The 17,273-nt window shown below is 31.6% G+C and overlaps 2 protein-coding genes across 2 annotated transcripts; one reads left to right on the plus strand and one right to left on the minus strand.

Annotated features, from left to right (window-relative positions):
- Positions 1 to 207: 207 nt before the first annotated feature.
- Positions 208 to 10,614, minus strand: clu (clustered mitochondria protein homolog). Its single transcript, XM_065514451.1, has 7 exons — positions 10,194 to 10,614; positions 4,239 to 5,367; positions 1,964 to 4,175; positions 1,775 to 1,900; positions 1,487 to 1,702; positions 1,204 to 1,415; positions 208 to 1,134 (listed from the first exon to the last, which is right to left on the minus strand). The coding sequence occupies exons 1-7, from the start codon at positions 10,318 to 10,320 to the stop codon at positions 912 to 914; spliced, it is 4,245 nt and encodes a 1,414-aa protein (XP_065370523.1). The 5' UTR covers positions 10,321 to 10,614; the 3' UTR covers positions 208 to 911.
- A 2,823-nt stretch (positions 10,615 to 13,437) lies between these two features.
- Positions 13,438 to 14,225, plus strand: LOC135960443 (PRKR-interacting protein 1 homolog). The gene is made up of 2 exons (XM_065511736.1): positions 13,438 to 13,641; positions 13,707 to 14,225. Exons 1-2 carry the CDS (start codon positions 13,483 to 13,485, stop codon positions 14,205 to 14,207), a joined length of 660 nt encoding a protein of 219 aa, XP_065367808.1. The 5' UTR covers positions 13,438 to 13,482; the 3' UTR covers positions 14,208 to 14,225.
- The last annotated feature ends 3,048 nt before the right edge of the window (positions 14,226 to 17,273 follow it).

Here is a 17,273-nt window from a genome sequence, read left to right on the forward strand (position 1 = left end):
TCTTCAATTTAATTTTATTGTATTTATTTGTTATGCATATAGTATGTATGAATGATTTGTAAATATTTGTTTTTTGTGTGGTAAATTAAATGAAAATACAATCAAATCATTGCTCATAAATACAAAATGGGTCAGATGTGTATTCCATACTTTTTTTAATATAGTTAATATAAAATACAACGAAATTTAAATAAAACCAATAAAAAATATGTATATGTTGATTTATTTTATCAAAAACTACATACAAATATAAATGTGTGTAGGTGTTTATTTCATTGGATAGTAATAATAAACTATTTCCTATTTTTATTTTATTTTGTATTAATTTCAAAGTATAAAAAATTTTGAAATACCTTATACATAGAAGTACGCGAACAACATTATGCTTCTTGCTATCTTTTGAATCTTAATGTGTTCAGTTCGTTCTACATAGTTTTTTTTCATTTTAATTTTGTTCAACAAATTGCGATGTTTTTAATATTAAATCTAAAGAAGCTAAAAATAACAGTGATTATAATTATAATAATATAAAAAAGAAAACAAATATGATTGATTGATTTATATTTAAAAGTGATTTGCTTTCAAACAGGGATCTATAACATAGTATGTAAGAGCAATAAGCTCTATTTTTCAGTTGTTGTTTTCCAAATTAAAAAAAAAAAGTTAAAAGAAAAATAAAACAGTATCAGTTAAAATGGCGATGATGATAACAAAAAACAAAATGAAGTTGTCTAACAATGATACTTTATTATTATTGTGTTTGTTTGTGATGATAACACATTAAAACACATTACGCTTCTGCGTCCTCTTGTAATATCCAAATTTCGATTTTTTTTTAATATTATTGTTTGTTATTGTTTTGTAATGATTACTTGGTGTATTTTGGATTTAAAAGTTGCATTAAAATGAATTCAACTTGTTGTAGAGGATTCCTTCACTGCAACCTTTTCTCCATTGCAGCTGCTGGATGAAGGTTCGTTGCCATTGATCTGTTGCTCTGTTTTAGCAACTTCAGTCTCATCCGTACTATTATTAATGGCCAGCTTTTTAAGCGTTTCAGTTGTTTCATTTACTTCATTTGTGGTTTTCAAATGCTTTTCAATTTCAGTTTTAACTTTGGCAATATCTTTTTGACTGTGTAAAAGATAATAAGTTTGCTTAGATTAGATTCGATTAGTGACTGAGCTGAAATTGTCTATTTACCTGATTTGGACAAATAGAATACCATTAATCGTATTCAGCATATCCAATACAGAACCCATTGTTGGCGGTTGTATATGAATGGGAGGCAGTCCAGTTGTTAGTTTTCCATTTGAATATATGTCGTTCATTTTACGTTGCAAGAGAACAGCTTGTTGGGTAAGCAAACGAAGGCACTCGGCAGATTCGCGGGTCTTTTCATGAGTTTCTCCCAACTGCAAAACATAAGCAAATATCACAAATAAGTAAATATGTACGAAATATGTAGTTAAAAGTGAAAACTTACTTGGGATTTGTATATGGAATAGGTTTCTTTTTCGTTGTTTAAAGCAGAGCGGAAATCTCCCATGCAGGATTGAGTTCGTGCTACCAAGTGGTAGCTGACGGCAACATTCATAGACTTGTTGCCAAAATATTTCAAATTCAATTTCAATGCATGTTCAATAAAACGAAGAGACAACTCGTATTCACCAACTGCGTGCAAAATTAAACTGATATTGCTCTAAAATGTAAATAAAAAACATTTGCAATTAATTAATGACGACTTTATGTTTTATTTTGTTTCGTTACTTACATCAATTAAAGCTACCTCAGGATGGTCTTCGCCACAAATGAGCACCATTAAGTATCTTGCACGATACAACAACTTCAACGATGTACTGATTTGTCCGTTGGCGAAACAGTATAGTGATAGATGAGTCTGGAAGAAGGGAAACACAATTAGATTGATTCATATGGTTGATTCATAAAACATCCTACTCACATATTCCAATATAGTGCATGGGTGATCTATACCATTTACCCTTTCACTCATGATTACTGCACGTTGCTGAATGGCCAAGGCTTCCTGAGCATCACCTAGCAAATAGCTAAGACGTGCCAACATTCTGAGGCAAGAGCCATTCTCAAAATGCATAGCACCAAATACATTGTTCAACAAATTCAAGGCTTCACTAATCAGTTCGTAGCCTTCTTTGAACAAGCCTTGTTGAATTTTCGACTGGCCAGTGGTGTAGAAATTGTATGCGTCGGATGCCCGCGGGCTAATGTGCTTCACGATGGGGAAGACATTTAGAATATCTTCATCACCAAAGGTTGGTTTGTTGCGCGACTCAAAGTTGTATTCACGCAACAGAATCTGAATGCCAACTTTTAGACAGAAGGCACGTAAAATGCTCACGCGTTGGAATCCGAATTTCTCGACCGCACTCTCAATAGAATCACAACCTAGATCGTAATCCCAATATGATTTAGATTCTTTTTTAATCTGTTGCCACAAAGACTTGTGTGTTATCAGTGCCCAGTCGTTGTTTTCACTTCCTACTTGAACACCATTTTTCTGATTGTTTTTACCTCCATTCTTGTTCTTGTTTTTTCCGCGCTTATTGCTGTTATTATTGGTCCTTTGCAGTTCATCGGAAGATGTATTAGCATTGACGGGGCCAGACGAAAGGAAACAATTCAAAAAGTGGCTAATGGCGGCTGATAAATGCATGGCATCCGTATTTTGCATGTAGGTGTAGTAAATATGTTTTGTGGCACGAACAATTAATTCTAACACGGTTATTCTGTGCAAATAGTCCATGCGGGGCACTTGAGCGAGCATAGTGATAACCTTACCCAAATAACGCACATTGATACCATGGCTGTGCAAAATTTCTGTAATGCTAGTGCCATCCATAGGTGGCGATGTGTGATTCATATGTTCCTTTATAAAGCCTGGAATTTGTTTCAAGACCAAAAACTCTGCCGCTTCTTGTACCAATTTCTTCTGTTTAGTTAACGAATTCGATCCATTGGGATCATCCACATGACGAATACCAGGAGAAAATACATCGGGATTGAAGCGGAAATCGAATTCCTTTTCTTTGAGAGAACCAACAGCAGCACAAGCGCGTTTAACAACTTCTGCAGCCTGTTTTTCGTCTGCTGTAGCTACATTGGTTTGAGCATCTTTGATGGCATCAAAAGCATGCTCTAGAGCATCTGTAGCCTTTTTATCACTCTCAGATTTTTTATTCTCCTCCTCTTCCTTTGTCTGTTCTTTTGTGTCTTCTTCGCCCTTTTCTGTAATTGCTGCTGTTGCAGCATTGTTCTCTTCGGATTTCTTATTAGCATTCAGCTGCTGCAAATGTTGAGCAGCATTTCGAATAAAACTAACATAGCGATCTTCAATGAAGGCCTCCAAAAGTTCTTGTCGCAAGCACGATAACTTGTGTTTATGTTCAATTGGGAAGCCCATTGCTTTCAATTCAGAACTTAACTCAATGTCGAGCTTTAAGAAATTGACATCTGGTGGGAAGGTGCGCAGCAAATCCAAAATGTAATGACGTCCATCATTGCCTATTATACCCTTACACTCGACAGAGGAGCACAATTCCACTGGTTCATCACGTTCATTAATGACTGAATGTGGCAAAATTTTTAGGTGCTTTCCAGCTTTGCGTAACAGCTCCAAATACTTAGGATGAGATAAGACGGTTTTGCCAAAATCAATGCTTCCATACACAACAGACTGCTCTTGCTCACGTTCTAAAATGCCCGGAATTATTGATTGAGCTGTAACACGGTATCCTCGATAATCAACTACAACTGTTCCCAACGTATACAGTCCCTCAATATCGACCGCACTATATACACGCACTCCATGCAAATCGTTGCGAGGTGCAACAAAAGCAGCGACATCTCCACCCAACTCCTTGTAATGATCACGTACATCGAAACCAAGTGAAAAGAATATATTATTCCAGATAAACATTTGCATCTTGGGATCCTCTCCGGGATTAATGGCTAGAACATTTCCATCAATTACAGCCATGGCGCCTCTGGTGGCAGCAATGACAAAATCTCCATGTACCTTGAAAATTGCTCTTTCACGTAGTAAACGTTCAGGTAACGTTTTTCTGGGAAGTTCCCGAGTTGTTTGTAATTCTTCGTTCCAATCACGGGTTTGACCAGGAATGTGTTCTTCATAACTGTGTGATGAAAAGTGATAATATAGTGTTTAAGTTAATAGATAAATTGTTTTTAGAACTTACCCCAGTTTCGAGGAGAAGGCATCTTCAGCGCGAATTGCGTCAATGGTGTGCTCTAATTGGGGTGCAGTCCATTGATATACTTGGTAAGGAGTGGCAACACGCTCGAATGCATGACGCAATGTACGCTTCTTCTGCATTTGCTGGAAGGCACGTTTGAAAGAGGGTGAAATTTGAGACAACAAATCAATTAGAGAGTGACTAAGATGACTGGGATTGTCTGGTTTTGGGTTAAAAACATCATCGGACGATTGATTAATGTAAAATCCTTTAGGGCATGCCGAAATATGAAAGCGTTTATCTTCCATTGTAACAACATACAAATACATAAGATCGCCATGCAACTTCCGGGGACCAGGTGGTGGATTCCAAGCTGAAGTAGTAAGAACCTTTAGAGCTTGAGGTCCTTTTGAATTCTTATTAACTCCAGGCTGAAGTGGTGTTAAGGGTGCCTCTTTAACGCCAGGCATTATATATTCTGCCGGAGTACAGTCTACAGAATCTGGACGAGATTTCTTCTTTTCCAACAAATCTCCTTGGGTAATTGTATGTAAAAATGTCAATGAATTGCACTCTACGCCGTTGTATGCATCGGCTGGATCCATACTCTTCAATAAATCGCGAACATGGCGCACATGAATTCGGGCTTCTCTCATCGTGTACGGCTCCTCGACAACTTTGATAGTGGATCCATGCTTGAGACCCTCAATGGTCTTCAGTTCGGCGAAATTATCTAACGTGACACCATCTAGCTGTAATGAGAAACAAGTGCGGTGGCAAGTATCTTCACGATCCATTAATAGCTGGTGAATTTCTTGTACGAGTTCCATACTCGACAACTGCACAGAGAGCAGTTCTGCACCAGGACTTTGAATGTGCACCGTTATACCACTATCGTGTAAAGCATCTAAATCTATGTCCTCATCGTAATTCTCTTCACTACCATCACCTCCTTCTGATTTAGCGGCATCTTTTTTCTTATCAACACTTTCGTCATTTTTCTTATCCTCGCCGCTCGCCGATTCCAAATCGTTGGCATTTGAATCTACAGCACCATTGGTTTTTGCATTCTTAATGTCATCATGTCCATTAGCTAAAACGTCAGATTTATTTTCGTTCTTTCCATTTTTACCTGAAACCGAAATTAATTGTTCAATAAAATTTAACCTAATTATCATACAATTTTATTAAGAACATTTTAATAATACTTATATAGAATAAAATATTTATATATTTTTTTTAATAAACAAACCGCTTTAAAAAATCGGAGACAGCGAAATAGAACAAATTAGGCTGCCAAATTTTTAACATAAAAAAAGATAAAAACTCGGCTTAGTTTTGATATACATATAAGAATAAAAGAAAAATATATATTTGAAAAAACTATTTAACTCCATATTTTAAAATATCAAAATAAATTAAAAAAGTTTTTTTTTTGGAAAAAACAAGGTAACTGTCGATTTTCGGATTTAATGTCTAAAAATGAGTTCAATGGAACCAGAAATCTTTAACATTATTTAAAATTATGTTTTGTTTAATGCGCATGAAATATGTTTAAAATGTTAAGTGTGTTTTTCTCGGGTTTAAATGGAGTTATGTAGTTTTTCCATACGACCACAGATTTATAGTTAAGTTCAGAAGTCTGAAAAATACATGTTACCTCCATTATCAAAATGTATATGTATTTATGTTTTAACATAAAGTTATACTGACAGTTTTCATACAAAAAAAAATTAACAGACATGATTATAAGTTAATATATACCGGACATCGTGTTAATGGGGGTAATCGTAAAATTGATTGTTTTCATAACTTGGCAAAATTTTCAATATTCGTATTAGTTCCGGTCTTATCGGACATTCAATCAAGTAAACAGGTAGAGTAAAATTAATTAAAATTTGTAGTTAATCCAGTTCAATAGTGTATTTATTTCCATGATGATATATGGATGAAAATGAGGCTAAAAATAAAAAATAAATCATTGGCATCTTCTTGCCGACATAATTTTTTCACGAATTTAAAAAATATGTTTTAATGTAGTGCGCTACAAAACTGATTTGCGGCAACTCTTAATTTAGCTCGAGACATTGGAATTTTGTACACATTTAAATAATATTAATTAGTTCCTCCATACTGAGTCCACTTAAATTTACTATCATAATTGTGCAAAATTCCATTGTCCAAACAATAATTTTGATAACCATATTGACCGTGTTTAATTGAGGTCCGATAACATTTACTTGATTTAAAAATAGTGTATTAAATCAAGTTAATTTGTAAATATTTTAATTTACATTTCAATGAAATATCACAATATTAAGGATAAACTTAAAATGACAAATATTGAAGTTGTATGCGGCTGAAATAGCCCTTTTAAATGATGCCCGATATTATATGTATGTGTTGTTTCGTGAGAATAATCAAATAGTTTCAAAAAACTAAATAACGAACGGTTATCAATAGACCCCAAATATGTTGCGAAACGTCCTAAGACAAACAAACCAAGGTTTAGGTTTGTGTGACAAAATTCTTGACAATTAGAGCAATGACAATTGACAATTAAATCACATATCGGATGAGTATAACCCTTTTTTCTTCAATTTTGAAAAATTAAAGGTTATTTCAACTCTGAAGAGCGGTTGAGGAAGCTTGTTCTTATTCATTATATTGTAAATGAACTTCACTTCAGATCCAAGAGCCTCTTTTACTTCATCAGAACTACACCTTTGATGACTACTACCGAAACTTTTGCACATTTCAATTGGTACGTATAGTAGTTTTTTCACTCGGAATCGAGACTATCTATCAATTGTTATATTAAATAGTTTTGTTAATTTTTTACAAACTTGTACTTCACATAATCCACGTTTCTGATACTGTAAAATGCCTATATTTAGATGTTATTTTTAAGTAGAAAAAAGTGCTAAAGTTCTTCTATTGAAGATGTGCGTCCAGCATAAGGTCGCCTGTACCGGCAAGAAGTTATTTTTATTAAAAAAATATAATTCAGGCGTACTATGGATTTGTTCAATATTTTGGCCCTAATTTTGTAAATCACGTCACAAAGTGATATTTATATGGAAAGCAAAAACAAAATTTCAAGAATTTGAAAAATTTGTTTTTGTTTTATATACAAATTCTTAACAGAACAAACGCACCAAAATTCAAGCGTTGGTTTGCCTTTCATAATTTGAAAATTTTGTATATAAAACAAAAACAAATTTTTAAAATTTTTTAAATTTTGTTTTTGATTTCCTTATAAATATCACTTTGTTTATAAATTTTTATATACATATTACATATTGTCTGAAACGTGAAATTTAGTATTTTGAACGCATTTTAAGCATACTTTAAAGAATTTTTAAAAACAAATGAAATCATTAGATCTGAGATGCTGTTTATATTATTTCACATAAGCAAAAAGTATGTGTTGGCACTTTTGGATGTAATTAAGATGTCGTTTGTAAAGTATAACTTCCATTATTTTATGCTGTGATGAATTCAAAACGATTATGTAATGAAAAGCAGTAATTTGAAATAACTTTTTTTAATGATAAATGCAGTGATAAAATATTACAGCATTTTCGAACGCTCCCACACTTTTTACGTGAAAAGCATTATTTTTTAGTTTTTAATTTATTCATCGGCCTACTTGCTATAAACAGTTGGTCAATTATTTGGTGAAATATTTGCCTAATGTGGCTTAAACTATTATTATTAGGTTATTAGTTAATTTGTATACATATATATGTATATTAGGGTGGGTCGATTTTTTTCACGAAAAATCGTATAGAAGAAAAAACGCATTCTATGGAAACTTCTAAGAAATTTTCCCCAAGAAACCATAGGTTTAAATTCAACTCTTATATTGCGCAATAAAATGTCCATTGACATCAATATCTGAATTCACAGTGCGTTAATTTAACGGACCATCACTACGCAAAACATTCCACATCTGACTGGTACTACTCAGATTAAAAATTATTTTACCTTAAACATTCTATTCTGCCTTAGTCAGATTACGAAGTCTTTTTTGTAAGTTTCCCATCTTAAATCTCTCTTGTCATTAAAATAGCTCTTTAAAGCCATATCTCTTAACGATATTATGTTATTAATTTCATTAGAAAATTTTAACACTTTACACCTCATAATATAAGAACTTTTCCTTAAAGGTAGGACTCAAAAAATCATTGAGAAGGGAATTAATGAAATCAAGTTTCACATTGATATCATTAGTTCGGTAGGTATAACTCCGTAAAATCCACATGAAGTAATTGTTATCCAATAGAAGTAATTGTTATCCAAACATATATATTACAGGAGTATTAAAGAAAGCACATATCAATGAGTGATGAGAAATGAAGGGTACCTGAAATTGAGCTGAGATACCAACAGACATGTTTTGACTAACAAAAAAGTAATAAATGAGAGAAGTTGAATGATGATATTTTAGTTTTTTAGTGATAAGTTAAAATTTTGTTTTTGTATATATTATTGTGCAAAAACAAAAATTTCACAAACTTATAATCAAGGCCAAGGCGTATTTAACAAAGGTGCATTTAATAAGGTGTCATCGGCAGCACAGCTGATTAACGAAATAAAACGCATAAATGTCAAACTACACATATAAAAAATATTCGCCCATAAGCATTTATGTCAAACTCCATATATAAAAAATAAGTGCAATCACCGGTATTTATTTCAATTCACCACTGCTGTCACCTTGTTAAATACGCCTTCATTATGTTTTTGGCACCCAGTTGAATACACCTTGAGCAAAAGGATACAAATTATTATTCTAATACATTTCTAATAAAAATAACATTACAGGCAGTTAATTTTAATTCAGTCATGTGTTCAGAATATAAAACACACTAAAGAAAAATATACAAAGGTTTTGTACTTATTATCTAAACAGAGCATTACAAAATTAATCAACGAAGTGCCGGTAAAACTCTGATAATAAGATCGTAAAATATGAACAAGAAAAACATTAACATGGATGTGTATTGTTGTAATAATTATTATTATCTTAAAATATATTAAAACTTGTAAATTTACATATAGATGTATATATGTAAAATGTTTCTCTGTACTAAATTAAATTTACAACTCACCCTCATTTTTAGAGAATATTTTTGATTTTAATAGTTGACAAAGTAATTGGAGGATCAATTGTACCGTAATCATATGTTCAAGATATACGGCATATGACATAAAAAAAAAACTAGTAGTTAATTATTATTGGGAAATAAATTATAATTAATATACGATAAATTTGGATTACGTATAATTTTGTATAATGTTTAAAATAACAAAAATTAACAATAAATAAAATGACAAAGAAACTTTTTAGTGAACATAGAAAAAATTTAATAAAAGCAAATAACAGACTTGCTATGTTTTTTTTTTTCAGAAATATAAATAACATTAAAATTGTTGAAACAACATTCTAATAAATAATACATGCAGTACATAAGTGCATTTAACATAATACAATTAGAAAAGGGTGTAAATCACAGATAAGCACGTGCTCATTGTAGGTTAAATTGACAAGTTTCTAGAGGTAAAAATTTTTGTTTGTAGCCGGTAGAGAATTAGACGTTCAAAATAACAATGTTCAAGTAAAATTTACAAAATAAAAATCATCTCTAATAGAAAATAGTCTCAAATTTGGTTGTTGATACAACACACGAGGCAATTAGAAAAATTAAAAGAACAATTACGTAATTGCTGTTATGTGATTGTTTTCCAAATATCAAATCTTGGTCATCATTGTTATTTCGATTTTTCAAAATGCAAATCAATTGTTAAATTGGAATAGAAAGTACAATTTAAAATGTTGACCATGTCGCTAAAACAATCCGTAACGTAGGGGGTGAAGTACATAATTTTGTCTGTCGGATTTTCAACTAGGGTTGGCTGTCTGTTAAAACTTACTTAACTTAATGTACGAACCTTTCTTTTTTGATGCGTTTGTGTCTCCCTTATGTCCAACGGTGTTTTCGTTTATTGATTTCTTATCGGCCTCACTTGGTCCAGTATTATCGGATTTAGTTGTATTCTTATCATTTTCCAACGCCATTCTATTTGATTTTCAATCAATGATTGAACAAATGTATTTGTTGTATTTTAAGAATTTGGTGTTACACAACTTCTCTGTCGGGAGGTTTTCTACTTCACTAAAAATCGTTAATATCGTACAAGACCTTTTATTTTTTTTCTTTTTGCTAGGCAAAATAATCTACAATGACTTTTTTAAAGTTTTTTCAATTGGTATCATATAATTAACACGTTTTTCACCAAAAAATTAATAAATTTCACTTAAATTAAACCCCTTTATGCGTTCTCATGCGGTAAGCTGCCGACTCCGATTTTTATTAAATTTGTCTAGAACGCAGTGTTACCAGCACTAATTTATATTACATCTGAACAGTTGCATACAAAATAGATGTCCAGAAAACAAACCAAAGAAAACTGTTATAATTTTTTTGTATGCCGTGGTGAGTTTATATTCATAGCGTTCGCCTTTATTAGGAATGACAAAGATCGATCTATTGATTTTCATAAATTAGCTTTAATCAGAAATTAATCGGAGCTTTTAATTAATTAATTCACATTGAGTTTACATATAGCAATGTCTGTCAAACTGTCGAAATAAATTTTCCAAAAATCCTGCTTCGGTTGCTCTCGAAAGTCATGAAATCTGATACAAAAGGCTGAAACATAAGAAGAACACGACGACTATCTCAATTTTTTATACTTTGTGCCTTAATGCACTTAAGTGCCCTGGAGACGATCAAATAAACACATCAATCACATTGTTGTGTGCGTGCAGTCGTTCTTTTCCGGCTGCACGTACACGTTGTCGGCAATGATTGATGAAAATCAAAATGTTTTGATTTTTTTATTTGACGACTGATTATTTGATCGTCTCCTGTTGTGATTGACAATCAAATTTCATTTGTGTTTGCTGTGTACGGATGGAAAAAATATTCATATTATGTATCTGATTAACAAGAGATTTTTGGTAATAATGGAAAAGTTCGTCCAAATACAAATGGTGATTGACGTATTTATTTGTACGTCTCCTTTAAAGCTTCAAGCATATGACACTCACACATATGCACTGATTGACGGGTTTATTTGATCGTCTTCAGGGCACTTTACGTTGCGTTTACACATGCAAGCAAGGTATATTAAATATACCTTGTTTATAAAATAAACCTTTTTTCTACGCAAAATTCTTACAACATTCTTCTAACAATTATCGCCTTGATAAATTTAATTTTTATTGCTAAACATTACAAAAGGCGCATTAATAAATGTAGAAACCATGTATTTTTTTACAAAAAATGGTAAAAAGTTGAAAAAAGTCGATAATAGTGGAAAAAAGTCGATTAACTAAAAAGTCGAAAGTTCGCAAAGTCGACTTTTTATAAATTACCAAAAGTCAAATTTCGAAAAGTCGATTTTTTAAAAAACGGAAAAAGTCGACCTTTTGTTTCAGCTATAGACCCTAATATATATATTTGTTTTTAATGCGTCCACTTGTTTCCTGTTGTTTTATATTCAATTTCTTCTGTTTCTCCACTCGTTTGAACTCATCATCGAACATTTTATCATAGTTCACAAGGCGAATCTATAGAAGGTGACGACAGAAGAACAGCTGATTATTTTTTTTATTCAGTTGTTTAGACAAGTGAACTGTCAATTCACTTGTGTTTGTTGTGGCGAAAAATACAACAAACCCAAAAGCAAAAACAACCACAGGCAACTTTGACAGTTCACTTATCTTTTTACAAAAACAAAGTACCTGTTGTTTTTGTATTTGTTGTAGTTCTGTCGTCACCTTCTATAAATTCGCCTTGATCCTTCACATGAAATGAAGCAATAAATATTACACTGGTTTGTTCAAGGTGCATTTAATAAGGTGCCATCGGCAGCACAGCTGATTATAGAAATAGCACGCACAAATGTCAAACTACATATATAAAAAATATTCGCCCGTACGCCCGTATGTCAAATTCTATATATAAAAAATAAGTGAATTCGCCTGTATTTATTTCAATTCGCCACTGCTGTCACCTTGTTAAATACGCCTTGCTATATGTCAAACTTTGTTTACCCTAGGTCTCCACGTAGAAATATTTATTGCTGCAATTGTCAAATTTGATTGCGTCAATGAAATTTGCGAGTGTAGACCGCAAATTGCCATATGTAGCAATCCATTGCGCAATGATTGCTCTGCTGATTGTCTGAGCAATTATTGCTAAGCAATAAGCTGTCAGTTCAGTTGTCATTAATGTAAAATTTCTTCTTTCTATGATTCGATGCGATTAATTCATCCATATTTAATTTATTTAAGAACCAAAACAAACAAAAAAACAAAGAAATTAATGAAAAAATCATTTAACGTAAAATAAACCACAGTTTTTCATAGAACTTCTCGCTTTGAAAATTTTGTATTTGTGACGAACGTTTTCTCCACCTAAAGCAATCAGCAATCACTCTGCTGTTGCTCTGCCGACGTTATTGCTTGAGCTTAGCAATAAAAATTGCTACGTGGAGACTTAGGGTTATGTTTACATTTGTTATTGTAAATAACAGTTATATTTTAATTCGCCTTGATTTTGACATTTACCGTACATTTTAACAAAAACAAATTGCCTGTTGTTTTTGCATTGTTGTATTTGTTGCCGGGACGCACTCGCCTTTTAATACGCCTTGGGTATAATCTACAATGTGGAATGAAATGAGAATTACAAATCAAACACACGCGTGCATATTTTGTATGTATTTGAGTGTGTTTGTTTTTTTTTTGTTGTTATTTTTTTCAACATACAATTAAGTTATACTTTGGTGAATGATATATAAGATTCGGCACAGCTGAATATAGCTCTGTTACTTGTTTTTATTCAGTTGTGTAGACAAGTGAACTGTCAATTTACTTGTGTGTGTTGTGGCGAAAAATACAACAAATACAAAAGCGAAAACAACCACAGGCTACTTTGACAGTTCACTTATCTTTATACAAAAACAAAGTACCTGTTGTTTTTGTATATGATGTATTTGTTGTAGTTCTGTCGTCACCTTCTATTAATTCGCCTTGGTCGTCACCTTCTATATTAACAAAATATTTAATGCGGTTGATTTATTTTTAAAAAAATCTTGTTTTGTTCACGGCGATAAATAAACAAGACTGAATATTTTGTTTTGAATAGTTTATTTGCGAAGAAATTTAGAAATGTCTCTTATTAAAAATTTAATCAAAGAGCCTGAAATAAAATCCAAGGTAAAACATGATTCTACAAATAATAGCGATGAAGAAAAGAAAGTTAAACCCATTATTAAATCTGCTCTTGATTTACAACGTTTAAAATTGGAGAAACTTATGAAAAATCCGGTAAGTTCTGACTTAATCTGTGGCAAATTCAGATCGAATTTTTATATTTAATACTTTTAATTTAGGATAAACCTGTAATCATTCCAGAACATAGAAGGGATAAAGATTTCATGCAAAGCGTACCGACATTCGTTCGAAATGTAATGGGCTCAAGCGCTGGTGCAGGTTCCGGTGAATTTCATGTGTATCGTCATTTACGTAGAAAGGAATATGCGAGACAAAAAATGATTCAATCAAAAAGTCATCAAGAACTATTGGATGATGAATATCAACAAAAAATTGAAGACAATCGTAGAATATCTGAAGAAAAAACCGCAAAAAAGAGAGCAAAACGTTTAAAAAAGAAAGGTCGTGGTAAAAGGACAAAACAGTCTGATGCAAAAGACAATGTTGCTAGTGAGGATGAGAACAGCAATGATTCAGAGCCGGAAATTGAAGAAAATAAAGGAACAGAAAATGAAGATTTTAATAAGGTATCAAATTCAGCACCAGACTTCAATGTAGACAAAAACGAAATAGCAAATAATGATAATACTAATAAGCAAGAAGAAAATTTAAATAAATGAATGGTTGAAATGATATAACCTGACTTTATTTAAAAAGAGAAATACCCGAATACTTACATAGTTCTTGAAAATTTTTATTTTAAACAAGTCTATATTTTTATTATTAACAATAAATTTACACAAAAGTTTAGTGGTATGTCAAGTATACATATGGAATTTTGTATATATTTTTGAAGACATGTTTTACATGGAAGGGAACACATTGTATTGCATAAATTAAAACTAAATCACGATACATGAAATCATTAGCGGTATTTACAATAGCGGTATTCACAATCTTGTGGAAATTGTCTTGCGGCATTGCAAATGCAAAATCGTATAAGTTTTTGTGTGTATTTTGTTACTGGATTACCGTATAATTTTGCATTTGCAATGATGCTAGACCATTTACACAAGATTCTGAATACCGCTAATGTAGAGTACTTTCTCTAGTACTTATAAAAAAATTTGAAAAATTTAAAATAACAATCGAAAAAAATTTTTTTCCAAAAAATGAAAAAAACAACTAGAAAAAAAATAAAATTTTGTTTACCTAAAAATATTTAAAATTTGAATGAAGGGTATATAAGATTATATAAGTACACATCTGCTCAAAATAATAGATACACCAAAATTAATTTTTTAAAAACGAAAAAAAAATAATGGTATATTGTAAAATTATAAAAAAAATTCAGTCGATTTTTATTTATAGTTAAAAGGAGAGTAAAAAACAAAAACAAAATATTTCATAATTAATAATAAATATTATAAAGTAAATTAAATTTCTTAAATTTCGAAAAATTTGGTGCTCATAATAATAGATACATTTTTAAAAATTCTTATTAAACAAAAGCTAATAAATTTTATCTTAAAAAAATTAGTTTATTATTAAAGTAAAGCTAGTATCCAGTATATCCACCTTAGTTTTGTAAAACTTTCTCCACTCTTCTGGGCATACTGGATATCAAGTTCTGACACTTCTCGTACCATATTTTTTGCGTTTTCTCCCATAAATCGTCTTTATTTTTGAAAACTTCCTTCGAAAGCCTTATCTTTAATTCACTCCACATGTTTTCTATTGGGTTTAAATCAGGGGATTGGCTGGGCCAGCTTAAAACAGGTACGTTATTCTCCAAGAACCAGTTTTTAACTAATCTTGAACTATGTTTTGGGTCGTTGTCCTGCTGGAATGTCCATATTAATGGCATATTTTCCGATGCATATGGAAGCATTACGTTTTCCAATATGTCTCTATACCCACTAGCATTCATGGTATCTTCTATTCGGAATATCGGACCAACACCATTCCATGAAAAGCAACCCCAAACCATTATGTTTCCCCCGCCATGTTTTACCGTCTTTTTTGTAAATTTAACGTGGAATTCTTTTCCTTTTGGTCGGCGTACATTTCTTTGGCAGTCGTTTCCAAACAAATTTATTTTTGTTTCGTCGCTCCATAAAATATTTCTCCATTTTTTTTCGCCTTCACACCCGGACCATTGTAAGTGCTCTTTAGCAAATTCTAATCTTGTCTTGATATTTTTTTGGCGCATTAGTGGCACTTTTCTGGCAATTCTTCTCGGCAATTTAGCTTGTAAAAGACGACGACGAACTGTTTGTGGACTGATTTCGTTACATAGCTCCGCAGAAATAGCTTTCGATGATATGAATGGGTCTTTTTTAACCATAAGGACGATCCGCCTATCTGTTTCTGGACTGGTTTTCTTTGGTCTACCGCGAGTTTCTCTTTTTTGTTTTTTAGATAAAGCATTTTGGACAAAATGTAAAGATCTTCCTATGCTCTTTGCTATTTCCCGTAATGATTTTCCTTGATTTCTCATCGTTTGAACAATTTTTTTCTCATCTTCGGTACAATGATGATTTCGTCCCATTTTCTTCAAAAGAGTCCTATTTTTTATAAAATTGTTGCTAAAATTTAAATTATACTTACTGTTTCACGTAAATAGGAACAAAAAATTGCACAAAAAAAAAATTGTATACCTATAAACAAATTACAAATTACTGATGTGTATCTATTTTTATGAGCAAATAATTTTTTGTAATTCAAATAAATTCGTTTTTAAAAATCAACATGAAAGCAAATAGTTGCCAGATTTTTGACTGACATGACATTGCCAGATAGAAATTTTAATAATATGATGTATTCTTAACGCTTGCGAGGAAATTTTCAATGTTACCGCCATTTAAATTTTTTCCAATTACGTGTATCTATTATTTTGAGCAGATGTGTATATATAGATAGCACTCTTACTTGTTTTCTTTATTTTTTAACAAAAGGTTCTATTTCCGATATTAAAATGGTTTTATATAAAACATCCTTAACATTTAATGTGGTGACTTATGGCAGCTAGATGTATCTATTGATAAGTAAGAAACTTGTTACCTTTTTCAGGTTCATGCAGTTTTTTAAGTGGGCGAAATAAATAAAACTCAATTTCCAAAAAATTCTAAATATGCAAAAAACTACCTTTTGTTCTGCGTCTCCTCATATTAGTGTGAATCAAATTGTAGACGGTAGAAAAAATGTACAAAGGCGCATCGCAATTCTTGCCATGGGTCATTCCAAGAAACTTTGACGAAGGTACTATTGCACAAAAATTAATTTCAGGACTTCGGATTTCATTATGAGAAAGTCCAATATTCGTAAAATTTTACAAAAAAGAAGATAAAATCCAAAATAAATTCATACCAAAAAAATATAACATTTCGCTATACATACATATGTATTTCCATTATAAATTTAAAATATTGAAAATTTTCACCTTTGATTTTCACGATTTAAGGGTTCCGATTTTAATAAAACTTTCAGAGTATATTTAAAATTATCTGAAATGTAAATAAACAAAAGAGTAAACTTTATATTGAAGACCCAGTTGTTCATAATGCGATGATGGCCCTCCTTAGGGAGAAAAAATAATATCATATTCTATCACTCCTAAGGAATTTAAACAAATTTATTTGGTTTTGCTTGACTTGTATTATAAGATGGATGTACAAGAAATTAAAAGTGCTTTAGACCAATTGGTCCCAGACACTGTAAACAATATTAATAAATTTACAATTGCA

Source organism: Calliphora vicina, chromosome 5 (genome assembly GCF_958450345.1).
Source record: "Calliphora vicina chromosome 5, idCalVici1.1, whole genome shotgun sequence".
NCBI lineage: Eukaryota > Metazoa > Arthropoda > Insecta > Diptera > Calliphoridae > Calliphora > Calliphora vicina.

Excerpts from the sequence above, each read along its gene's own strand:
- clu (XM_065514451.1), bottom strand. The coding sequence starts at position 10,320 with ATGGCGTTGGAAAATGATAAGAATACAACTAAATCCGATAATACTGGA. Across the intron at positions 4,176-4,238 it reads GCCTTCTCCTCGAAACTGGG|TTATGAAGAACACATTCCTG; the intron begins GTAAGTTCTAAA and ends TTCATCACACAG. Across the intron at positions 1,703-1,774 it reads CTGAGGTAGCTTTAATTGAT|AGCAATATCAGTTTAATTTT; the intron begins GTAAGTAACGAA and ends TTTACATTTTAG.
- LOC135960443 (XM_065511736.1), top strand. The coding sequence starts at position 13,483 with ATGTCTCTTATTAAAAATTTAATCAAAGAGCCTGAAATAAAATCCAAG. Across the intron at positions 13,642-13,706 it reads AGAAACTTATGAAAAATCCG|GATAAACCTGTAATCATTCC; the intron begins GTAAGTTCTGAC and ends CTTTTAATTTAG.